Genomic DNA, 27,549 nt, shown 5'->3' on the forward strand with positions numbered 1-27,549 from the left:
AGTAGAGTGCCGTTTCCGCACAGTTGTTGATAAATTGTATGATCCAAGTTACATAATTTTTTGATCACTGTGGACTGTGACCCCGCGGTGTGGACCCAGACTTTTTCCCGGCGGTTGAAAAAATGTATGATTGTATTGTAGTAGGCGCAGGAATTGAAGGATGTTCATCTGCCTATCAATTAGCGAAGAATGGCTACTCAACACTGCTCTTGGAACAGGTAACTAAATACCATCACACACACATAGGCCTACATTATATGTCATGTATTAAATCAAGCCTTATGGTAACCAAATCGCTGTTGCAGCTAATGCTTGTGTACATTATGTTATGCGTGTCATGTTCTATGTATTATGCATTGTACGATGTTATGGTTAATTTTTTTCAACCCGATTTTTCCGATCGGCATATTTGTAGGCCTATATTTGCACATGTAGGCCTATAGGCCTACCCTTTGGCCCTAATTTATAGCAGAATTCGTTGTTTGTCAATCAGAAGACTATTTTACATAATTTTAGGCCAGAAAAAGTTGTTTGATTGTCCATAGATCCCCGCTGCCAAAGGGTAGGCCTATACGGTTGGTCGGTCGGATTTTTTTTTCAATTTTTTTTAAAGGTCATAGCCAAAACATGTTTGCCTAAAACAAAATAGCCCAAATAGGTGTGAATTTTGATATTTCGCTACTGTATACAACTTCATTTCATGTTTTTAAAACAGTTTAGAAGTGTGAAGAAAATGACAAAAAATTTGAAGAAAAAAACTTTTTCGTTGAATTTCCACAATTAGGCCTAAAGGGTCGGTATTCTTTTATACAGTAAAAGCAAAAAATAGTTTGGATTTTTTTTCAGATTTTCCAGATTAGGGTCGGTCGGTTTTTTTGCCTTATAATTATGGTATTCTTCAGACATAAGGGACCGTTCACAAACACTTGTAAGGGGGGGCCTGATGCAAAAGGGGGGCCTGAAATTTTTGACCCTCCTAAGGGGGGGGTCCTGAAAAAATGACCACAAATTTTCCTGGAAAGATTGAGTTTATATGCTTTTCTATGGGGTTGACCCATAATTTTCATGTCAAAAAGGGGGGCCCTGAAATTTTTGAGATCTGTAAAGGGGGGGCCCTGAAAATTTTCGCGATGAATTTTTTTTGCATCAGGCCCCCCTTACAAGTGTTTGTGAACGGTCCCTAAGCCCCCCCCCCCCCGCCCCTCAACGTTAATGGCTAAATTACACTGCAAAACAGTGTTTTAGCATTAACACGTTCTTGCCTTCACTTTGTAACCGTGTTTAAATAATACATTTATAGGCTACATGGTTAGATAATGTTTAGCCATTGCAGTTCAGTGTATATATATAGGCCTACATGTAGTTCAGATTCAACATGAATTGCTATTTTTGTCATGCTGTTTTGCTAGAACACAATTGATTACGATATGCACAAATGATTCAAACACACCTACCTGCATAATGAGAATGCAATTATCACGGAACAAACGCTGCAGCTGGTATTTTCACATTTTTTTATTTCACTCTCATTGCTGTTCTTTACTATACCATGAAAAAGTGCTATAATTATTATGAACATGGACCATGCAAAGTTGTATAGGGCCTATACAAATATTTCACTGATTTTCATTTTTCAGCAGATATGCACGAAAAAATCTTATTTCAAAAATTTCAGTTGATTCCGATTTTGTGTGCGAGTTATATGCATGATTATGTGTTGTAATTATTTTGTTCCGGTGTACCAGAACGTAATTCAACTTTCATTATATTTTTGCTGAACGAATTTAAGGGATCTAAAATGAGCGTTTATTGCGTTTCGACAGTATTTTTGTGGGACATGAGAGCACCTCAGACCTATCGAATTGCATTCTGAATACGAAGCATGTCTTTCTGATATCAAATAATTTTCATTTTTGAAAATCACAATATAATACAAATTTTATGACAAATCATACAAATTTGATATTTTTCAAATTTTTGATATATAACAGTCCTCGAAGTAAATTATATAAATCTAATGATATATTCTTAAAGTGTATGTAGCAGGGGAGGAAAAGCCGACGGTCAATTGAAAATTTTGACCTTTCATATTGAAGATATAGATTTTTTCCCAAAAAGACCTAATTTTTTTTGGTGTTTTGGGAAGAAAAATCCATATCTTCATTACGAAAGGTCAAAATTTTCAATTGATCGTCGGCATTTCATCCCACCTACATACACGTTAAGTATAAATCATCAGATTTATAAAGTTTACTTCGAGTACTGTTAAATATCAAAATATCAATTTTTAATGATTTGCCATAAAATGTGTATTACATTGCGAATTTCAAAAAATCAAAATTATTTGATATCAGAATGACATTCTTCGTATTCAGAATGCAATTCGATATGTCTGATGTGCTCTAATGTCCCAAAATAAATACTGTCCAAATGTTCATACCCCAGCCCTTAAGGAATTTTTTGTATTGTACACACACATTATGTAGCCAGAGGTTTCCAGTGGTATATACAAATCTCAACCTTTTCAGAAAAGTGGGTGGGGGTGATGCTGTGGATCACGAAATACCCTTTTGTTTCAATCGTGTTCATACTGGTAAACAGCTTATGTTTAAGAACACAGTTTATGACCATCTTTATTATTTTAGATATTGTTTTTATTTTAAGTGTACTTTTAAAAATACATTACTTTATATGCGCATGTAAGCAACTTTAACGAATGCCCTGAACATGCTGAACAAGCGTTGACATTATTTTTAAATATCTAGTTATTTTTGCCGGTTTTTTTTTAAATATTTTTTTATAATTTTTTTTTATATATAGTTCCCATTACCTCATAACCGAGGTAGTTCCCATGGCCAGACTCGTATCACGCGATATTCTTACGGACAGAAGCATTTCTCCGACATGATGCTAGAAGCATATCCTATGTGGAAGCAGTTGGAGGAAGAAGCCAATACTACCCTATACAGGTGTGTACAATTTGCTGCTAATGACAAACTCTAAGAAATAAAGGTTAACCTGCTAAACATATAGAACCCTTTTTATAAAGCCCCTGATTCTAAAACGATCTAGGAAGCAAAACTAGTTTTGTAATCTCTAAATAATGTTCTTTTAAGGTCAAGAACCATTTTCTACTTTACCAAACCTTTACAGCTCTTTACAGAATATAGGCTATATAGTCATGAACTTTTGTGGCATTCATTTAGGCCTAATATTAATAATAATTATCATGAGGATTCTTGGTCCCTCCCCCAAACGGTTTAGTTATACGCGGTTCATTGAGGGGGGTTTCTCTACGCTATAATTTTGTAAAACGTGAAATTGTTTTAAAAAGAACCCTTGTTCATGGGAACAATTATGAATGAGGTTTCCATAAAGAGAACAAAAGGGTTTTAAGTCAAACCTTTCGTTTTAGATTAAATATTAAATTTTCACTTTAAAAATGACCGAATATTTTAGGGCCATGCAACTAAACGTGTTAATATCATAATGTCGGGCGGGCGGACGAATTCACCCCAATTTAACAGTATCGACCCTTTGCTTTTGCAGTAAAACTGGTGTATTTCAACTCGAAGAACCGCCATATGAAGACTACAACAATCATTTGAAATGTTTGAAAAGTATCAATAAACCATATAGATTATATTCAGGAAAGGAAATTAATCAGGAGTTCCCCGGGGTTCGATTCGAGGACCACTATAAAGGAATGTTAGAATTAGATGGCGGTGTGCTTATGGCTAATAAATGCCTACAAAGTTATCAGGTAAAGTAATGACTTTTTTTCCAAATAAATGATTTTATAGGATAGGGCCTAGATATTTCAATATAGAAACTTAAACAGACCGGAAGAAGACGAAGACAACGAATGAAGACGTTTGTCTGGTGGTCGTGCGTGGATGTAGGGGTGTGTTTGCCGGTGGTGTATAAGGCCTAAAAATGTTTGGCGTAACATGTAAAAATTAGGGTAGGTCGGTCGGCAATTTTTGTTAAAATTTTTTTTACACATTTTAAGCTGTAAATCGCGTATGATAAAGGCTTGGAACTTTTGTGTTTGTATGTTGGGATACTAACTCGGCAAGATCAACAACTTCAGAGTAAGAACTAGGCATCATATACAAATTGATTTGCACCCGGAAAAGGTATAAATTCCATATTAATTCGCATATTAACCAGTGGCGGCACTAGGGGGAAAGGGTGCATCCCCCTATTTTCTTGCCGCCCCCCCCTTAAGGGCTGGGGTATGAACGTTTGGACAGTATTTATTTTGGGACATTAGAGCACATCAGACATATCGAATTGCATTCTGAATACGAAGAATGTCATTCTGATATCAAATAATTTTGATTTTTGAAATTCGCAATTTAATACACATTTTATGGCAAATCATTAAAATTGATATTTTTGATATTTAACAGTACTTGAAGTAAACTTTATAAATCTGATGATTTACACTTAAAGTGTATGTAGGTGGGATGAAAAGCCGACGATCAATTGAAAATTTTGACCTTTCGTATTGAAGATATGGATTTTTTTCCCAAAACACCAAAAAAAATTAGGTCTTTTGGGAAAAAAATCCATATCTTCAATATGAAAGGTCAAAATTTTCAATTGACCGTCGGCATTTCCTCCCTGCTACATACACTTTAAGAATATATCATTAGATTTATATAATTTACTTCGAGGACTGTTATATATCAAAAATTTGAAAAATATCAAATTTTTATAATTTGTCATAAAATTTGTATTATATTGTGATTTTTAAAAAATGAAAATTATTTGATATCAGAAAGACATGCTTCGTATTCAGAATGCAATTCGATAGGTCTGAGGTGCTCTCATGTCCCACAAAAAATACTGTCGAAACGTAATAAACGCTCATTTTGGATCCCTTAAGGCTTTGTCAGCCTTAAAACCCCAAAATTACGAAACATATCGATATAATTGATTACATTTTCAATTGCAGAATCAATTTGTTAAGTTTGGTGGGACATTACAAGATGGTGAGAAGGTGCTTCAAATACTACCAGGTAGACGTCACACCATTGTAACCAACAAAGGGAGATATCTTGCCAAGAGTGTGGTATTGACACCGGGACCATGGGCATCTCAACTGTTGAAACCTCTGGAGATCCATCTGCCTCTACAGGTAAATGTGCTATTCCAGTTAACACAGACACACCCCCTATGGAAAACATGGCCTTAAGGCCAGAGTAATGGAAGACACATTCGTTCACGCCCGAATTTGAGATTTCTTGATATTTATCAACACTAAGATGTATTCTTTCACTTGAAACTGATAAAATACAACTTGCTAATATTTACTCGTATTTTTGCTTGATTTGTTTCACTCTTTTCAACTCTAAAAAGTCACATGGCTCAAGACAGCTTAGTAAATTGGCGGGAAATAATGAGTCAGAAATGCGCGAATGCGAAATATTTTGATTACGCGCGCGATTCGCTTAGCGTGACGCGGCGCAACTCTGGGCGTATGTCCAACGCAGTCTAGGCTCATTCGGTTTGTTGTTCATGCCAGCAAATGTGGTGTAAACAAAACAAAAAATTGCAGTCAAAGATTTTTTAACTATTTTGAATTTTGGCGCACTGAAAGCAGACATTATAGATTTATTGGTGCAAATTTATTTTATTTTATTTTTATTTTATTAGTTCTTATTTTGCCTGGGGAAACCCCATCAGTGCAAGCACTGTTTTTCAGGGGTGCCCAGAAAGATGCATTTTAGACCATGCACCAGATGCATATTTAGACCATGCACCAGATACAGCTTTTACAAGCGTGAAAGTTTTACCGTTTTAAAATATAAGGACGTTTTGCACTATCGTTTAGAGTACATCAAAGCCTAGGGAAGGTTTTCTCATTTTTTCAAAATATTTGTTTTAAACAAAAATATACACCATTCCGTGCAATTTTTAGCTTAATAGAGTGACAAAATTGCTTTTTTTTTACATGTTTTTTTTTAATATTTCGAAAAAAAGAGACGAATTTCAAAAAAATAAAAAAACTTCACCTAAATTCATGTCTCTTCTTTATGAAAAGCTAACTGAATTTTTTTTACTAAGTTGTCACAAAAAAATTGGGGTAAAAAGTGAATTTTGTGATTTTTTCAAAACTCGAGATTTTTAACATATCTGACGTCACCATGGGATTCCTTGACTCATTTCCTTTCCAAAAAATGTATAGTTTTATATACTTTTGACATGCAATTCAGAAATATTGATGCTCGAAAAGGTCCATGTTCTCTCCCATTACACTGGCCTTAAGCTTCCACATAGGGAATGTGGATTTCCAATGGGGTCACCTGAATGGGCGACTCCATTTGAAATCTCTACTCCCTGTGTGTGAGATTAAGGTAATGTTTTCCATAGGGGTTGTATGGATTTCAACTGGACTAGCCCCATATCGAGTTCATGCTCCACAGTTGGCTACCATTATAGGCCTATCCCAGTGGGCACAGGTTAGGATTTCGACGTTGTATCAACGTTGATACAACGTCGAAATCTAACCTAACCAGATTTCAACCTGATTTCAACCTAGAGATTGGTTGAAATCAGGTTGAAATTTCAACGTCGATACAACGTTGAAATTTCAACCTGATTTCAACCAACTTTCAATGCAAAAAATTAAGAAGGTTGAAATCAGGTTGAACTTCAACGTTGATACAACGTTGAAATTTCAACCTGATTTCAACCAATGTTTCAACGCACAACTTAATGGCCTTTTAATACATAAGATATTATTAGGACGAAATAGGCCTATGCTTAGTATATTAACATGATTAAAGTAATTATATCCATGCCGCATGATCTCCCGATTTATACCGTAGGCCCTACTTCCGTTTCTCTTCTTACAAAAGTGGCCCGCCGCGGCGTTCACTACCTCCAACAAGCATGTAATGACTTACGCGAAAACACCGGGTGGTACGGGGTATGCTATACGGCCCCGTCGCCGCTCAATTGGCGGGCTGATGTTGATATGGGAATTCCTACAACTTGGTGGAAGCTGGTGCGACAAACACTTGTTGGGGGATGCAAAAAAAAAAAAGGGGGGGGCTTAAAAGTTTTGACCCTTCTAGGGGGGGGGGGCCTTGAAAAAAAAAAACTAACAATTTTCCTGTGAAAATTGAGTTTACATGATTTTCGATGGGATTGACCCATAATTTTTATGTCAAAAAGGGGACCCTGAACTATTTGAGAACTGGTAATTTTTTTTTTTTGCATCAGACCCCGAACAAGTGTTTTGATTTGAACGGTCCCTAATAGGCCTATTGTTATTTCGCATATTCTTTTAACCATTTTACTAACACGTGATATCGCCCCGGGGTAATGTCCCGGGTATCGCCGCCGGCGTAGCCGACGTCAGAGGTGCAGAGGTCGGCATCCATACGCGGGAGGCAACCGGGTGTGGAGTGAGTGGGCCGTACGCAGCGGTCATGTAGTCGGGCCCCTAGCCCCTGGCTGGAGCCGGCCGCATGATAGGCCTCTATGTTATCGATCATAGTCGGCGAAAGCAGGGGAGGGGGAACGCACTCTCTCAAATTTTTTCATGGGACGGCAAGTGTTATTAGGCCTATACACGCACGTTTGGCAAGCTATTGTAGGTGGGTGCGTACGCTCGCGCACATTGCCGGTAGGCCCTACACACACGCGTTCGCAAGTGTTGGTGAGTACGCACGCGGGTTCGCAAATGTTTGCGAGTACGCACTCACGTTTGGAAGTTTTCATGCGTACGCTTGCGAACATTACCGGTATGCACACACGTTTGCAAGTGTTTGCAAGTACGCACGCGCGTGCACAAGTGTTTGCAAGTACGCATGCGCAATCTCAAGTGGTTATATGATATTGCGGTTTATGGGTACGCATGCACATGCTCAAGTGTTATGGGTACGCACATGCGTTCGCGAGTTATTGCGGGTACGCACGTGCGTACACAAGTACTTGCAAGTAGGCCTACAAACGTACGTTCGCAAGTGTTTATGGGCACGCATTTGGCATGCGAGTTCGCAAGTGTTCGCAAGTGTTTTCGTGTTTGCATGTGCGTTCGCAAGTGTTTATGAGTACTCGCGTGCGTGCGCAGGTTATTTGCATGTGCGCATGCCCATTCGCAAGTGTTTGCGAGTACCCAAACACGTTCGCAAGTATTTGAAAGTACGTACACGTGTGCGCAAGTGTTTGCATGTACACACCCGTTCGCAAGTGTTTATGCGTACGCATGCACGTTCGCAAGTGTTTGCAAGTACGCAAGCGTGTGCGAAAGTGTTTATGGGTACGCATGCACATGTGCAAGTGTTTATGGATATGCACCTCCGTTCAAAAGTTATTTCGGGTACGCACGTGCGTGCGCAGGTGTTTGCAAGTACGTATCGCTTTCGCCCAACACTATGGGATATTGCCCACATCGATATAGAATAATAACTAGATAACTAAAGGACCAATCACAGGACGAGCTAGCTGGCGGAATGGCGGCCATATGCTAATTAGGAGATTGTTGTTTATGTCCGTGACGTCATTTTTTCCAAAATTTTTGTGCCGAAAATGACGAACAATTTCAGTTTTTTTCCATTACTGTTATATTGTGAAAAACCATATAGCTGTGGAGTTAGTCCAATATGTTAGGAAAATATTCAAACCGAGGACACCATGTTGATACTGGCTAAATAAGCTGTATTTTCACTCGTAAGGGTGACTGTCACTGTTGCAATTTCGTCATTTTATTTTTCACAGACGAAATGAGAAGATTTGACCTTTTGAGGTCATTTAGTAGAAATGTTTACCAGTCGTTTTGATTTTCGTAACAACAGTTCGCCCTTTGAAAAGTGAACTTCGACGTACGTGGTGCGAAACTTTCTTGCCACCACTTGCCAAGTTTTCTTACGGTGCTTCCCGAACTTTTTATCGTGTGGTTGATCAGTGCATGAGCGGTAATGACACACGGCACCAGGGCATTCGCTTAACTGGCTTGATTGCCCAATGTACAGCTGAAAAGTAAATGGAGTTACACACGTACGAGTGACGTACATGAACTTGAGGCCTAAATTTGCAAATAAAACAGGTTAGTAAACATTTAAATTTTCTTTAAAAGTCTACTTGAATTTTGGACATATTGCAGCATGTATATTTCAACTTGTTTTCCATTTTGTATCATCAGGATATGTTAAAATAGTTAAGCTTACTAAGCAGTTAAGATACATGCCACTACTATAGGGGCGTCTTCAACACAAATCGCCCTATGACCTCTTCCTCCCCCTCCCCCTGCCCCTCCCCCCTGAAATGGTGGCGCGAAGCGTCATGGACAAGGTCGCTGAACAAGTTATAACTTGTTTGTTAATATAATTCTTTTGTTTTAAGTAAAGGTGTCCCCCAAAACACCTGGGATCGTGTCAAAGAAGAGTGAATTGAAGAAAAGTCAGGGTTTTCAACTGCCCGCAAGTTTTGCATCTGATAATATAATTCTTTTGTTTTAAGTAGAGATGTCCTCCAAAACACCTGGGATTATGTCAAAGAAGTTGAAATTAAGATAAATTGAATATAATTCTTTTATTTAAGAAAACTGTTTAAAATATTAGTAGAGATGTCCTCCAAAACACCTGTGCTTATGTCAAAGAAGAATTAAAATAAAGGAAGAATTGAACAAAGAGGAATGGTAAGATCTAAAACTCGAACACCCCTGGGTTTATGGCATTGTCTCAAAGAAGTTTTGAATTAAAGAAAAGTCAAGGTTTGCAATTAATCGTTTGTTAATATAATTGTTAGATCAACTTGACCGCTCACTATTTGATACCCTTTTAGAGTGAATGATTTTGAATTGGAAGTCAATAATGACTTTTACAGCTTATATAGGTCAATATAAGCGTGATCTTGCTCTACAAGAATATTACTTGCATTCCGTCAAATAGCTTGATTGAATCAACTAGAAAACTTGTAATCCTCATGGAAAAATGGCAGCCGTATTTGCTTAAAAGGGTAAGTATTTTGAATGAATATATTTTACAATTATGCTTAAGAAACCTTTATAAGAAACTTTACATCTGAAATCATTATTCACCTGAAATTGTTGACACCTGGGATCGTGTCAAATAAGAGCGAAGTTGAAGAAAAGTCAAGGTTTCCAATTACCTGTTTGGTATTATGATTCTTTTTAAAGAGAGTTAACTGTTTAAACAAATATTATATTAGAAATATCCTCGAAGACATGGGTTTATGGGATTGTGTCATAGACGTTTTGAATTGGAATAAAGGAAGATTGGAACAAAGAGTTTTTTTTTTTTTTTTATATCTAAAATTAGATTTAAAATGCCCTACCAGCAGTATGTGATCTTTGGTCGTGGGAAAATGGAGCCCTCATTGGTGACGTTTGGCCAATAGAAGCAGCGCCAATAAAGATTTTATGATGGTAAACAATGAATTCCTTTATAAGAAAAGAAAATAGTGTCTGACATCAATGTCATTTTGAAAATAGATCTGATTCAACATGGTACGTATTTCAGGAAATGGAAATGTTGTACTTATTATCAATCGTGAAAGCACTGTTAGTTTTTCTGATAAAGATGATGGAATGGAAAGAATAATTGTTACTGATAATGTTACAGAACTTCATACAGTGGTTGATAAAATGGATGAAACAAAATCAAAGCGGAAAACAATAACTACGGGTCGCATAGATGGAGTCTCCAAGCAGAAAAACAGAAGTAATGGAAGGGACAATAGTGAAAGAAAATCGAAGTGGAAAACAGTATCTAGCGGTTGTATAGCAGGAGTGTCAAAACAGACAAACAACAACACTGAATTGCAAATTACTAAGGATATCAAGGCTCGTATAGTGGAATTATTGAACCAAATAGCCAACAATGGAAAGTGGAAAGAAATGTAAACACAAATAACACCTTCTAGTAGATTGTGATATATAGCGGGATTTTAATCAGATACTTTCACTTGCAATTTTCATCTTGAAGCAGTAAAGAGAAGAGAGATCTTGAATAACTTTAATATGACCATGGTATAGTACTTCCATGTAAGGGGTTGAACGCAACTTTCGACCATTGCACTCCAAGATTTGCAACAGCTGATAGCATAGGCCTCTACTCCCGCTTCTACTTAATATCATGCTTATATACTGAAAATATCAACCAGGCCTTCAGTACACTTGTGAAGGAACGTTCAGTGTGTTGGCTGTCAGACTGATCATCCATCTCAGCCGCATATATAGCTCCTGAAGAGAATATATTAGCTCCCATTCTGTTTGAACTTGCAAAAGAACGTGTTGATGAATTTGATCTTCGACTACTACTTATTAAATCAGCACTTGAAATAACCTATTCATGGACTGTCGTGTCATCCACTTTCAACATTTTTTTGTAAGAATTAGAAACATAATCAAGAATGAAGCAATTTGGAAGAAAGCAGCAAGGTTTCTGTACATGTTGTGATGGTATTATTGACAGCTCGGCTGAAACTTCTTGTCTTGGAGGAGAGGATCAATTCTTGAAAGACTATCGTGACTATGAAGAAGAAAATGTACATATCAGCCGAGCGGATTATGTAAACAATGTACAAAGCAGAGTCATTTTTGACTATATCGAACTTTATCTTGCTGAAGAGAGACTTGACAGCAAACTGTTGAACTGTGATGAAATGATGCATATAGCAAATATGATTCGCCTCATCCGAAAACATGATGACTATAGAATATTGCTAGATTGGCCACTTGGACAGGCTAAAATAGCAGACAAATTTAAAACTTTGTGTGAAAATGCATTGTATGCGAATGGAAATCTTCAAAATCTATGTTTTAGAGCACTCACACTGTATATCTTTACCATGGACCTGTGCCGAAATAGGCTCAAAGACAATGATTTGAAACAGGCACTCTTAACAATTACAAAAGATGCTATTGAACAATATGACATTGATTGGACAGTTATATTGGAGAGACGCTTGATGAAATGGGACATTGTAAAATTCATATGCACAAGCGTCATTATGTTTGGATTTGCTCTTTTCATAAAATATCTGGTAAATTAACCCTAATTAGAAAACAATTAATTTTTAATGAATTGAAAATATGAATACATGTATTTGGATTTTCTTGTTAAATAAAGAGAGAAACTACATCATTGACTGACTCAACAATGTGTTACTACTTTGCGTTCTTTGTTGCGTAAAATGCGTTACGCCGCCGAAATAGTGCGTCCAAAAGCGTTACGCTGCGTTGATATTGCGTCAAAATGCGTTACGTCGCGTCGATAGTGCGTCAAATGCGTTACGCCGCGTCGGTAGTGCGTCAAATGCGTTACGCCGCGTCGATAGTGCGCCCAAAATGCGTTACGCCGCGTCGATAGTGCGTCAAATGGACTTTAATCATGAGTTATTTTATGGGAACAGTCTATCTTCTTGCCATTTGTACACAATCCTTCAAAGGGGTAACATGGATGTTCTTGATGCTAAACCTTACCGGTGTTCCTTGTGTGATAGAGGGTTCACTCGCAAATATGATCTTAGACGACATGAGAAAACTGTACATGAAAGAGAGTCTGAACAGGAGGAATGTGATTCAGAAGTAGATGATATGGACTCGGATGGTACACAAGTAAATGACAACACAGAATCTGACGATTCAGTGGTAGAAGCTTCTGAATCTGAGGAGGAGTCATCGGATGAAGAGACAAGCGATGAACTGGAAGACAACGCTACATATCAAGAATGGTACGCACAAGCTATGGAAGGCACTGAAGAGATGAGAGCTGAAAAATATGCAAAGTACATTGCCGAGGGATTGAACCAAGAGCAAGCTAAATAGAGAGCATACACGAAGACCGTGTGGGCTGTTAAACGTGTCTTTTTTGACCACTTTCTAACATTTTTATGGAGTTTTCAGCATTTGAAGGACGATGACCTGTATCAGGAAATCACGGAAGAGCTTGAAGACAAAATGGACAAAGGCGTGGATATTAACAAAGCTATAAAAAGAGTGGTGGCTAAATATCAAGTCAAATTCGATGGTCTATTCCTGTACGACGAAGATGAGGAGGAAAACATGGAAGACTCGAGCGCCGACAGCGACGAATAGTTCAAATACATAGAGACTTTATACTTTTAGACTTCTTAAACTTTCATACTTGCATAACTTAGTCGATATTTAAACACAGTGTATAAACAAATTACTTGGTAATACAGAATAAAATATAAATTTTTCAAATACACACATCTACCAGGTATACTTTATTATCGTCAAAAATAATAAAATAATTAATTATCTCTTTATTATTACAATTAAATATTGACCTGTTCATAATTTTACCCAATGATAGTGTACTAAATACACGAATTTACACTAACAATACTGTATATGTTATATCTGTCCAACAGGTATTAGATATTTTGTTGTTGTTGTAGGTAATAAGGTAATAATAAACCAGTTTATTTGATCATGATTTGATTCTGTTTCTCGGTAATAGTATAAACTTATAAACGTGTATGTACTGAATAAAGTAGAATAAACTAAGGAGATACCCTGTTCATTAAATACGCATACGAGTATGGTGCCTGGTCAGACAAAATAAAATATAATCGAAAAACAAACTTGCGAGTCGTATAGTACTTTGTTTCGTGCGTGTCGAGTCTCAAGGGTGGGTTCAATTGACTTCAATTCATAATCATTCACACAGTAGTAATTAGTGAGCGCTCAACTTTATCCATAATTAAAAACCTTGACTTTATTCAATTCAAACTTAATTGATACGATCCCATGTGTCTTCGAGGACATTTCTATGGTCTTTTTTATGGCCCTTATAGAACCAGCGCTTTTGGGCGCACTATCGACGCGGCGTAACGCATTTGACGCACTATCGACGCGGCGTAATGCATTTGACGCACTATCGACGCGGCGTAACGCATTTTGACGCAATATCAACGCAGCGTAACGCTTTTGGACGCACTATTTCGGCGGCGTAACGCATTTTACGCAACAAAGAACGCAAAGTAGTAACACATTGTTGTGTCAGTCAATGATGTAGTTTCTCTCTTTATTTAACAAGAAAATCCAAATACATGTATTCATATTTTCAATTCATTAAAAATTAATTGTTTTCTAATTAGGGTTAATTTACCAGATATTTTATGAAAAGAGCAAATCCAAACATAATGACGCTTGTGCATATGAATTTTACAATGTCCCATTTCATCAAGCGTCTCTCCAATATAACTGTCCAATCAATGTCATATTGTTCAATAGCATCTTTTGTAATTGTTAAGAGTGCCTGTTTCAAATCATTGTCTTTGAGCCTATTTCGGCACAGGTCCATGGTAAAGATATACAGTGTGAGTGCTCTAAAACATAGATTTTGAAGATTTCCATTCGCATACAATGCATTTTCACACAAAGTTTTAAATTTGTCTGCTATTTTAGCCTGTCCAAGTGGCCAATCTAGCAATATTCTATAGTCATCATGTTTTCGGATGAGGCGAATCATATTTGCTATATGCATCATTTCATCACAGTTCAACAGTTTGCTGTCAAGTCTCTCTTCAGCAAGATAAAGTTCGATATAGTCAAAAATGACTCTGCTTTGTACATTGTTTACATAATCCGCTCGGCTGATATGTACATTTTCTTCTTCATAGTCACGATAGTCTTTCAAGAATTGATCCTCTCCTCCAAGACAAGAAGTTTCAGCCGAGCTGTCAATAATACCATCACAACATGTACAGAAACCTTGCTGCTTTCTTCCAAATTGCTTCATTCTTGATTATGTTTCTAATTCTTACAAAAAAATGTTGAAAGTGGATGACACGACAGTCCATGAATAGGTTATTTGCTGATTTAATAAGTAGTAGTCGAAGATCAAATTCATCAACACGTTCTTTTGCAAGTTCAAACAGAATGGGAGCTAATATATTCTCTTCAGGAGCTATATATGCGGCTGAGATGGATGATCAGTCTGACAGCCAACACACTGAACGTTCCTTCACAAGTGTACTGAAGGCCTGGTTGATATTTTCAGTATATAAGCATGATATTAAGTAGAAGCGGGAGTAGAGGCCTATGCTATCAGCTGTTGCAAATCTTGGAGTGCAATGGTCGAAAGTTGCGTTCAACCCCTTACATGGAAGTACTATACCATGGTCATATTAAAGTTATTCAAGATCTCTTCTCTTTACTGCTTCAAGATGAAAATTGCAAGTGAAAGTATCTGATTAAAAATCCCGCTATATATCACAATCTACTAGAAGGTGTTATTTGTGTTTACATTTCTTTCCACTTTCCATTGTTGGCTATTTGGTTCAATAATTCCACTATACGAGCCTTGATATCCTTAGTAATTTGCAATTCAGTGTTGTTGTTTGTCTGTTTTGACACTCCTGCTATACAACCGCTAGATACTGTTTTCCACTTCGATTTTCTTTCACTATTGTCCCTTCCATTACTTCTGTTTTTCTGCTTGGAGACTCCATCTATGCGACCCGTAGTTATTGTTTTCCGCTTTGATTTTGTTTCATCCATTTTATCAACCACTGTATGAAGTTCTGTAACATTATCAGTAACAATTATTCTTTCCATTCCATCATCTTTATCAGAAAAACTAACAGTGCTTTCACGATTGATAATAAGTACAACATTTCCATTTCCTGAAATACGTACCATGTTGAATCAGATCTATTTTCAAAATGACATTGATGTCAGACACTATTTTCTTTTCTTATAAAGGAATTCATTGTTTACCATCATAAAATCTTTATTGGCGCTGCTTCTATTGGCCAAACGTCACCAATGAGGGCTCCATTTTCCCCACGACCAAAGATCACATACTGCTGGTAGGGCATTTTAAATCTAATTTTAGATATTGCATCATTTAAAAAACTCTTTGTTCCAATCTTCCCTTTATTCCAATTCAAAACGTCTATGACACAATCCCATAAACCCATGTCTTCGAGGATATTTCTAATATAATATTTGTTTAAACAGTTAACTCTCTTTAAAAAGAATCATAATACCAAACAGGTAATTGGAAACCTTGACTTTTCTTCAACTTCGCTCTTATTTGACACGATCCCAGGTGTCAACAATTTGAGGTGAATAATGATTTCAGATGTAAAGTTTCTTATAAAGGTTTCTTAAGCATAATTGTAAAATATATTCATTCAAAATACTTACCCTTTTAAGCAAATACGGCTGCCATTTTTCCATGAGGATTACAAGTTTTCTAGTTGATTCAATCAAGCTATTTGACGGAATGCAAGTAATATTCTTGTAGAGCAAGATCACGCTTATATTGACCTATATAAGCTGTAAAAGTCATTATTGACTTCCAATTCAAAATCATTCACTCTAAAAGGGTATCAAATAGTGAGCGGTCAAGTTGATCTAACAATTATATTAACAAACGATTAATTGCAAACCTTGACTTTTCTTTAATTCAAAACTTCTTTGAGACAATGCCATAAACCCAGGGGTGTTCGAGTTTTAGATCTTACCATTCCTCTTTGTTCAATTCTTCCTTTATTTTAATTCTTCTTTGACATAAGCACAGGTGTTTTGGAGGACATCTCTACTAATATTTTAAACAGTTTTCTTAAATAAAAGAATTATATTCAATTTATCTTAATTTCAACTTCTTTGACATAATCCCAGGTGTTTTGGAGGACATCTCTACTTAAAACAAAAGAATTATATTATCAGATGCAAAACTTGCGGGCAGTTGAAAACCCTGACTTTTCTTCAATTCACTCTTCTTTGACACGATCCCAGGTGTTTTGGGGGACACCTTTACTTAAAACAAAAGAATTATATTAACAAACAAGTTATAACTTGTTCAGCGACCTTGTCCATGACGCTTCGCGCCACCATTTCAGGGGGGAGGGGCAGGGGGAGGGGGGAGGAAGAGGTCATAGGGCGATTTGTGTTGAAGACGCCCCTATAGTAGTCATGCCTGTTGTTCATGTTGTTCGAGCATATTCTCTAACGCAATGCGGGGGTATCCGTGAGCAAATTCGTTGCTAGTGTTTTTCGAGCAACATGCCTGCTGCATGCTGTATATACGATGAATGCACCATTAGACAGACACGATACAGTCATGACAGTGCCTTGACTTGTAGGCCTACTTTATAGAAGACTCGGTCAGTTTGGAATATTTGCTGGGGCAATGTAAATGTAATTAACAAACTAGGCATGCTAGGCCCCTAGCCCTAGTCATATCGTACAGTAAAAGTATATTAGTACTCGAGAATCCTTGGTCTTGCTTGGTACTGCTGGGAGCATAGATAGGTGAACCCTAGGCCCTAGACTACGTCCTAGTCATGTTCATGTCATGTGCATGTGCATGATGTGCTAGGTCGTGTATTAAATGATTTTATATTTAGACATTTACGTTACCGGTAGGGGAGTCTACGTTTGCTTAACTATTTTAACAGTTTTTTGATTTTTTGATATACATTACGCATATTTAATCCTACTGCATATCTATGCCAAATATAATGTTTCTGTGTAAATTATGGAAATAGTTGTGTTTTTATTTTAAATGATAATCCCTAAATTGTTATTTTTGTCGTTACAGCTGACGTGTCGTTGCGCCACATGATAAAGGAATCAAAATAAGATCAGTGAAGATTGGCCATGCAATAGACAGACTATAGTCCATGACAATGTACAATGTATAAAGCATCAAGAAAATTGACTTAACATCAGAATGGTTAGATGCAGCCAAAGATTTCGGATGAACTGGTCACTTGAGAGAGCCATTAGTTTAAAAGAATGGCATGGAGCAACTCCTAGATCAACCCTCCTTCTTCCTGCAAATTCTGCCTTTGGGTCCATCGTAGAGCAGTTAGTGCCACGTAGGCCTACTACTCATCAGTTTAAGTTCTAACCTTGTTAGTCATGAAGGGTCAAAGGGTCCTTCATTCCATCTATATCCCGCAGATGGAATGTACTCCCGCCTCAAATTCCAGGAATTGTGAAACGGACCAGCTTCAAATCTAGGCGCCAACCCATCAGCTTAATGATAACAGCTGTTATTGCCTTGATATGTGTCTTAACATACAAAGAAAGAAGGTGAACAACTAAGCAAGCAATACAGATTCTGGTCTAGCTTTTCTTGATATTGGTAGTGATGACATCATCAATGCGAAATAAGCCTACTGATAGGGTTGACGTTTTCGATGCTTATCTCCTTCAGCTAAAACTGAGCACGACAAGGATCCTTTGAACATGTGTTGAAGGGTGGAGTGCAAGCGCAGAACAGTTCCAAAACTATTGATCACATTCTCTGTATGATCTGATCATCAGTCTAAGAAAGTTAGTGTGAAGTTCTTCCATGAGAAAAATAAAAGTATTTAGTTGTATAATCTGTCAACAATTTCCAGTTTAGTTAGCGTATCAAAAGTCAAGACTTAGAAACCATATTTTAAAGATACCTTGCATGGTATCAGAAGTTTTAAGTAAGTTGTAACGTGAAAAGAAGATTTTTACGCGTTTTCTTCAAGTTAATATTGAATGGATATTCCAAATGCGCAAGCCAGGGAAACCCCTTATTAACATTAAATACGAGGTTCATTCAAAAAGTTCTACCTCCATCGTCACCTCTCTATCTTACGTGTCAGGCAATTGAAATTAAACATCCCAGCAAACACAAAATGTTTTCGAGATCATTCGCAAAAGGTTATAAAAGGTTGTCAGAAAACGTTTAAATGTCGGGTTATATAAAGGTTATATTAAGGGTATAAAACGTTTTCATAACATTAAAAAACATTTTTTGATAATTTTCTGCCCAGCAAACACAAAATGTATTACAGAAACGTTTAAATGTCGGGTTATATAAAGGGTATAAAAACGTTTTAATAACATTCCAAAAACATTTTTGAAAATCTTGATACAAAACATTCTGAACAGAATGTTATTTTGGGGTTGAAAAAATATTTTGCGAAAAATGTTTGCCTAAAATATTTGCAATAACGTTTTAAAACCGTTTTCATGACATTTATATAACCCGACATTTAAATGTTATTAAAACGATTAAAAAAACATTTTAAGAACATTTCTGTGTTTGCTGGATGCAAATATTTTAACATTAATTAGTTATTTAAGTGTTGACAAAATATTTGGCAAAAATGTTTGCATTGATAGTTTACAATAGCATTTTGAAAACATTGTTAAAATATTGTTGTAGTGTGTTTTTATACAAAACGTTTTAAAACGTTTTCATGACCTTTATATAACCCGACATTTTAATGTATACGTTTTTACCTAAGCCAAAAGCCAAAATATAACTTATCTAAAACGTTTTTAAAACGTTTTTGTGTTTGCTGGGATGATTATACCCTTACATCTTGGCTACAAAATAAAAGTTATTAAATGTAATGTTTGGTTTTTAAGATGTGTTTGTTGAAGCGAATACAGATTTGGTGCGCCGGAAACGGTCTGAAAGATTTAAAAGGTGGCCTACATCTATGTGGAAGTCATTACAGATTTATTTCTGAAAATAATTAAATTGCTGTAGTGCAATTTAACTGGGTATCGTGTATTTTGCACCCTCAATTCATCAGTGCTTTAATTAGAGCCTATGTGAGCTGATAAATTTGGTTAAGGTTAAAAGTAGGTCCAATCATCAAATTGAGGCTTATTGCGGTAAACTGATATGAAAAGGTGAGAAATTAGCACAAGGTTGCAGGTTTACTCAGTGGTGGCCATCTTGAAAAAACAAATTGGTCTAAAATTTGATTTTTGGACAAAATGTGAATTTTTGGTCAATCAAAATGAGATTTTTGGTCAAAAATGAGATTTTTGGTCAAAAATGAGAGAGTTTTGGTCAAAATGAGATTTTTGGTCAAAATGTAAATTTTTGGTCAAAAAGTAGATTTTTGGTCAAAATGAGATTTTTGGTCAAAATTGTGAATTTTCGTCAAAAATGTGATTTTTGGTCAAAAATGAGATTTTTGGTCAAAAAGTAGATTTTTGGTCAAAATTAGATTTTTGGTCAAAATAAGATTTTTGATCAAAGTGAGATTTTTGGTCAAAATGAGATTTTTGGTCAAAATGAGATTTTTGGTCAAAAATGAGATTTTTGGTCAAAAATGAGATTTTTGGTCAAAATGAGATTTTTGGTCAAAAAGATGAGAGATTTTTGGTCAAAAATGAGAGTTTTGGTCAAAAATGAGATTTTTGGTCAAAATTGTGAATTAGATTTTTGGTCAAAGATCAGATTTTTGGCCAAAAATTAGATTTTTGGTCAAAAATGTGATTTTTGGTCAAAAATGTGACCGCTGCACACGGCACTCCACACCCAGTTGCCTGCCGCGTATGGGTGCCTACTGTACGGGGCCCTCGGCACCGACAACAACGCATGACCGCTGCGCACGACCTACCAACTCCACACCGGGTTGCCTCCTGCCGCTGGCTCCCGCGTATGAGTGACAACTGCGCATTCTGCACCGACTACGATGCGGGCGATATACCCGTGGCAATTCCCCAGGGCGATACCAGGCCTATAATCATGATATAATACACCAGCCGGCCGATTGTGAAACTCGACACGGGTAAGTATCAATTTATTACTGTTATTTAGTAATTAGGCCCTATATTTGAATTATAATTTACAAAATCGGGTTAAAATCGGGATATAATCAGGTTGAAATCGGGTTGAAATCAGGTTGAAATCAGGTTGAATTTCGACGTTGATACAACGTCGATACAACGTTGTATCAAGGTTGATGCCCATTTGCAAATACAACGTGATTTCAACCTTATTTCAACGTCGAAATCGGACGTTGATACAACGTCGATACAACGTCAGAAACTGACCCGTGTGCCCACTGGGTATACGAGCTAGTGTTTACCCAAACTGTATGCCTATAGGCTATCTCGCACAATTAACAGTTAATTTATGTGCCTGTACATCCCTTTTAACGGGATTTTTATTTTTATTTACCATTTTAACATCCCAACGTCTCTCATAGCCGCTTGTTTGAAATTATATGTCATAACCCATAATCCGTCTTGACATGTGGGGGAGGGGAGGGGGACTCGCCGTGGTATACGCAGCACATTGAAAGTGGGGGAGGCGCCAGGTTGTTCAGTTCCCCCGAATGGAGTCTGATTAGGAGCACATTTTGACGTTTTTAACTTTTTCCCCCTAATTCCCCGAATGACCAACAAAAGTTGGCAATGCCCCCTGCCCCCCCCTTGCGCACGCCACTGGGATTCGGTCCAAATTGTCAAAAAGTGGTTGAAGTGAACAAAAGGAAATGGGTTATTTTGCCACAAGGTGAGTGACACGCCCCCTTACCCCCAGGATTGATATAATTATGTCAGAATCGTCTCATTAAGTTTCGCAAATTACGGGTGACGGCAAGTTACTCTACATGAGATGTACATATGGATCTCTGTACACGGAACGGTGTAGGCCTACTTATCAACCCTCCGAAGTAGGCCTACTGGTTCCTCATGGTTCACTTACCCAATTATCCATCGCAGGCCAACCTAACTTTTAAAAATATGAAAGTAAGTTAGAGTAATTACTCTATATTCTGCATGTGCGATAGCCAATTAAAGCTGTAGAGTAAATCGAGCTAATCATTAAAAACAAATACTTGAAAACATATTTAGGGATTATGTCCTTCTCTATTTTCCTATTTTCAGCCACAACGTGTAAATGTTTGCTACTGGAAGGAAAAGATACCGGGAACCTATGCATCGTACCCGTGTTTACTGGATTTGAGTACCAGAAAATATGGAGCGGGCATGTATGCACTGCCAAGTACAGATTATCCGGGATTGATGAAGGTAGGCCCTCGAGGACAGGCACTCTAAATCTAAATCTAATCTAAAACAAATACTCAATAAAATCGCAAAAGCGACATCTAATTGAGAAGAAAAATGGCCTACGACGAAAACACAAATACTTTTAGAGAATACAGATCAAACATTAAGTTACATTACATTATTACATAGTGCAGTTTTGAAGTGTTGAATACTACAAGACTCTAGAGCAGATGATGGTAGGTTATTCCATTCTGATATGGTATTTGGAAAGAAACTGTATTTGTACACATTTGATGATACTTTCATGGACCGGAACTTCAGAGGATGATATTGTCTGGTGCTTGTGACGGTTTGCCTGTGAATATAATCAGGAATTGGAATTGCTATATCTTCTGATTGGATTTTATACATAGTTGCAAGACGGATATTTTTTCGGCGTTCTTGTAGTGTGGGCCAATTTAACTCATTTAGAATGCTAGTTACGGTACCTTCGGTTCTTTTATAGTTATTAACCACGAACCTAGCCGCTCTGCGCTGCACCATTTCTATTTTTTGGATATCAAATGTTGTAGGCCTATATGGATGCCATACAGCGCAGGCAAATTCTAAATGAGGACGAACAAGAGCTATGTACATTTGTTGTTTGATGGACTTGGGACAACGGTGTAAATTTCTACACTCAATTTGGAGTTGAAGTATTACACTGCAATTTGGAGTTGAAGTATTACACTGCAAAAACACTGATTAATGTTACGATTTTTACCCAAATATAACGTTGAGTAACTATGTAAGACTGAGTTAACGTTGTTGAGTTAAAAGTTTACTACAAAAGTTTACTCAGCCGGTTAGCAGTTACCATAGGGAATAAAATAAATAAAATAAAAGGCACTAAATTTAATGCCCACGTGACCCATGGGCGCCGCCATACCAATACCACCAAGTGATCAGTAGATGTGCTACAATGCTAAGACTAGAGATAGGAATTTTTCAGACAAATATCATCAAAATTGCTGAAAATTTAAAAGGCAACTTAATTATACATTGGATATTTACGCATGTATCGTATTAATTCAGGTTTCATCAAAACACTATATTATGCTTGTAGACGAGGTTTTACGGTAGGACTATAATTCCGGTAAACGATTATCTATAATTCGTTAAAGATTATTTTCTGAAGTACTTGATTAAGACTATCGTTTTAATTATTTCAATAATTAATTACGTAATAGGTTTGTTATCTGCATACTGGCAAAGACGTGGATAGTCCGGACCACCGTGATTACGTCAGGATAGGAAAACAACGAGATATCGATACAATGAGACAGTATATCAGAGAGCATTTCCCTGGTTTACATGGAGAACAACCTGCTATTCTTGAAACGTGTATGTTCACGGTGAGTTCTCACTTTCTACAGTTATTATGAGGCTTTTCTGTCGTCAAATTGATGTCATTAAAGCGTGCTGACATTAGGAAACGAATTTGGAGAAAACCTTCTGTTAATAAAATACTATGCTGAGCCACCAGCCTGGGTGGCTCACGCTCCAGTAATTTCAGATGATTGAGCTCAGTAATACATCAAAGAATGTTTTCCAATTGAATACCTGAGTGGAAGAAGGGCCCAACTCCATCAGAACTGTTTTTGAGATATTAAGAAAAAACTTAATATTTGGAAAAGTTTTATAGACAGAATGTTTTCATCTTCAGGGGACCTTTAATACATGAACATACAATATTACATACATTCAAAATTATATATCATGTTTCCATGGTAACGGTACAGGTCTTAATACGAGCTGGAGTTGGGCCCTTCTTCCACTAATATACTGAAAGTGCCAGTTCCGTGTTATAAATAGCTACAGAAATTAGGTAATCACCATTAATTGCACAAGTAGAACTCATGTAATATGTTAGGAAGAAAGTTTATAGTAGTGAAAAGCAGATTTCATGGATGAACAAAATTCCTCTTTAACCCTATATTTAGAAGAAGGGCCCAACTCCATGGAGTTGGGCCTTTCTTCCATGAAAACCATGATTAAGTGTACATGGAAGACTATTTAGAGAGTGGATTTTGGCTCATCTTTCACACATAAGGAAGAACAGTCTGCTGGCAATAAAATGCTGGGTCTAACTCATTTTGGTAAAAAAATTGGAGTTGGGCCCTTCTTCCACTCAGGTATTCAATTCATGAAAACAAATAGATAATCAGCTTATCGGATTAAAAGCTTAGAGGGAAGGTCTTGCTGCTCAGCGAGTGTTTGTAATTAGCAGGGTTTCTCCAAATTCATTCTCTAATGAGAAATGTGAGACACTAAATAGGCGTCAAAACGCATAGAAGCCTCGCGTACCACCAACGAAATTACGAAAACCGTCTTTTACAACGTCACATTTTTGTCACACCACACCATACATTTCCCGACTGTTTCCTGATCTCTTTTCTTTGCGTTTTACGGGCCCACTATCTCTATTCTTGCTTTTTGTGGCCCAATATATGTGTTTATTGCTTTTTAACAGCCCACACATAGGCCTAATGTCCGACTCTTTTGTTTTTACGGATAAGGTAGGCCTATTATCTTCTTTGCTTTTTTACGTACTGCTCGTATCTACTACTAATCATGGCGTTGATAAACGAGCTCTCTACTGATGCATCGATGTTGGTGAAGTAGCTATCTACTGCTGATCTTGGTGTTGATGAAGTATGTATCTACTGCTGATCTTGGTGTTGATGAAGTAGCTATCTACTGCTGATATTGGTATTGATGAAGTAGCTATACTGCTGTTATGAAGTAGCTATCTACTGCAGATATTTGTATTGATGAAGTAGCTATCTACTGCTGATATTGGTATTGATGAAGTAGCTACCTACTGCTGATCTTGGTGTTATTGAAGTAGCCACCTACTGCTGATCTTGGTGTTAATGAATTAGCAACCTACTGCTGCTCTTGGTGTTGATGAAATATCTATCTACTGCTGATCTTGGTGGTGATGAAGTAGCTATCTAGTATCTACTGCTGATATTGGTATTGATAAAGAAGCTATCTACTGCTGATATTGGTATTGATGAAATAGCTATCTACTGCTGATATTGGTATTGATGAATTAGCTACCTACTGCTGATCTTGGTGGTGATGAAGTACCTATCTACTGCTGATATTGGTATTGATGAAGTAGCTATACTGCTGATCTTGGTGGTTATGAAGTAGCTATCTACTGCAGATATTTGTATTGATGATTGATGAAGTAGCTACCTACTGCTGATCTTGGTGTTATTGAAGTAGCCACCTACTGCTGATCTTGGTGTTAATGAATTAGCAACCTACTGCTGATCTTGGTGTTGATGAAATATCTATCTACTGCTGATCTTGGTGTTGATGAAGTAGCTATCTAGTATCTACTGCTGATATTGGTATTGATAAAGAAGCTATCTACTGCTGATATTGGTATTGATGAAATAGCTATCTACTGCTGATATTGGTATTGATGAATTAGCTACCTACTGCTGATCTTGGTGGTGATGAAGTACCTATGTACTGCTGATATTGGTATTGATGAATAGCTATCTACTGCTGATATTGGTATTGATGAAGTATCTATCTACTGCTGATCTTGGTGTTAATGAAGTAGTCATCTACTGCTGATCTTGGTGTTAATGAAGTAGCCATCTACTAATGATCTTGGTGGTGATGAAGTAGCTGTCTATACTGCTGATCTTGATGTATACCGTAAAATGGGGTAACTTCGGTCAGCGGGGTAACTTTGGTCGGTCAAATTTTTTTTTTTAAATGGTCATATTTTCGTACAGCAATATTGTTTTTAGTCATATTTCTTAACATGTCAACATGTTAAGAAATATGTTTGGAAGAAATAATAGTCGCTCATGTGTAATTTCCTTGAAATTTACGAAAAAAGCGGGATTTTTGACCAAAAATCAGCATTTTTTACATTTTTTCAGACAAAATAAAATCGATATTTGTGAGCAAGGATGTGTGTTTGATTAATTTTGCAAGGTGTCAAATGTCACAAAAACAACAACTTGCCCATATTCAGCGAAGATCAATTTTTTATATTTTTTTTTCCTTCATGGAATGTAATACTGTAACCAAAGTTGCCCCAAAGGCGGGGTAACTTTGGTCAGGTCATTTTTAACCCCTAGGGCACCCTTACAAAATTATTAAAAATCTTTTTCAACTTCAAGGTGTAGAAGGAACCCTGATGTCACAAAAAGAGTTAATTAGAAATAAAATTGGTTTTGTTTGGAAGCAGTGGTTTAAAAACTCTGAAAAGTGCCCAAAGTTACCCCATTTTACGTCTAATATTGATACTGATATTGATTGATGAAGAAGTATATAATTTATTGCTGACATCAGTATCAAGTATTGACGAAGTAGTTATCTATACGGCTGATATCAGTATTGATGAAGTAGCTATCTACTGCTGATATCAGTATTGATGAAGTAGCTATCTATACTGAGATAACTGATATTGGCGCACTGTTAGAAAATTGATATAAAATTATTTATTTCAAAACATTGTGTTGTTGTCGTTTTCTGAATTTCAGAGCACACCTGACGGTGACCCAGTTATCGACAGACACCCGTTGTATCCCAATTTGATATTTGCTGTAGGAATGTCAGGTATGTGCAGCTATACACCCCTAACCCCAGCACAAAAGCACCCCTACGCACCCCCCCCCCCCCCCCCACACACACACCACACAACACGAACCTGAACAGAGTTGAAAAAGCACCCGGTGATGAATGTTTACGTTACAATAACATTGTGATTGAAAAAGGTTACAACTTTACCGACTTGATGAGTGGAAAAGTTGATGACTTGTCAACCTTTGTACCAATTCTTTTATTGTTACTACCAACATACTTGGTGAGTTGACGACTTGACGATGACTTGTCAATTTTTATACCAACTTTTAACAATAAAAATGTTATTTAACGGAAACAAAAGAAATATTCTGGAAATTTTGCTGCCAGAAAATTCCGTAAATTTACGGAAATATTTTTAACAGTGTATACCCCCTAACCACACACCACACACACCCCATGCTACCCCTCCGCCTGCTCTCCACACATAGACAATGCTAGCCTATGCCTATATGACAAACCTATTGTGTTTTTCATTTTACAGGTCACGGGTTCAAGCTGGCGCCAGTATTTGGAAAAATTCTTTTTGAGATGGCAACAGGTCGACCACTGAGTTACGATATCACTCCAGTCAGCATGAAACGATATTCAAGATCAACAACTGTTTCTAAATTATAGGACTGAAACGACAGAATAAATTAAAGCCATTATACGATCATGTCAAATCTGATGTGTTGGCATACGGTATTTGTATATTTATACATATCCCAACTTAGGCATACCCAGCAAACACAAAACGTTTTCGACATAATTCGCAAAAGGTTATAAAAGGTTGTCAGAAAACGTTTAAATGTCGGGTTATATAAAGGGTACATTCATGGTATAAAACGTTTTCATAACATTAAATAACATTTTGTTGGTAATTTACCGCACAGCAAAAACAAATGTTTTACAGAAAACATCTAAATGTCGGGTTATATAAAGGGTATAAAAAAGTTTTAATAACATTCCAAAAACATTTTTTGAAAACTTGATACAAATCATTCTGAACAGAATGTTATTTTGGGGTTGAAAAAATATTTTGCAAAAAATGTTTGCTCAAAATATTTACAATAACGTTTTTAAAATGTTTTCACGACCTTTATATAACCCGACATTTAAATGTTATTAAAACGTTTTGTAAAAAACAT

The 27,549-nt window shown here is 36.8% G+C and overlaps 1 protein-coding gene across 1 annotated transcript; it reads left to right on the plus strand.

Moving 5' to 3' along the window:
* On the plus strand, positions 1 to 27,095 carry LOC140162560 (peroxisomal sarcosine oxidase-like). The gene is made up of 8 exons (XM_072185816.1): positions 1 to 218; positions 2,821 to 2,969; positions 3,550 to 3,763; positions 4,964 to 5,146; positions 21,641 to 21,784; positions 22,993 to 23,157; positions 26,320 to 26,395; positions 26,904 to 27,095. The coding sequence occupies exons 1-8, from the start codon at positions 123 to 125 to the stop codon at positions 27,035 to 27,037; spliced, it is 1,161 nt and encodes a 386-aa protein (XP_072041917.1). The 5' UTR covers positions 1 to 122; the 3' UTR covers positions 27,038 to 27,095.
* Positions 27,096 to 27,549: the final 454 nt, after the last annotated feature.

Source organism: Amphiura filiformis, chromosome 10 (genome assembly GCF_039555335.1).
Source record: "Amphiura filiformis chromosome 10, Afil_fr2py, whole genome shotgun sequence".
NCBI classification, from domain to species: Eukaryota; Metazoa; Echinodermata; class Ophiuroidea; order Amphilepidida; family Amphiuridae; genus Amphiura; species Amphiura filiformis.

What these genes read in the sequence shown, in the direction of transcription:
- LOC140162560 (XM_072185816.1), top strand. Translation starts at nt 123, where the DNA reads ATGTATGATTGTATTGTAGTAGGCGCAGGAATTGAAGGATGTTCATCT. An exon ending in CAACACTGCTCTTGGAACAG is followed by an intron (nt 219 to 2,820) that starts GTAACTAAATAC and finishes TTTTATATATAG; the next exon opens with TTCCCATTACCTCATAACCG. An exon ending in TTGAAACGTGTATGTTCACG is followed by an intron (nt 23,158 to 26,319) that starts GTGAGTTCTCAC and finishes TCTGAATTTCAG; the next exon opens with AGCACACCTGACGGTGACCC.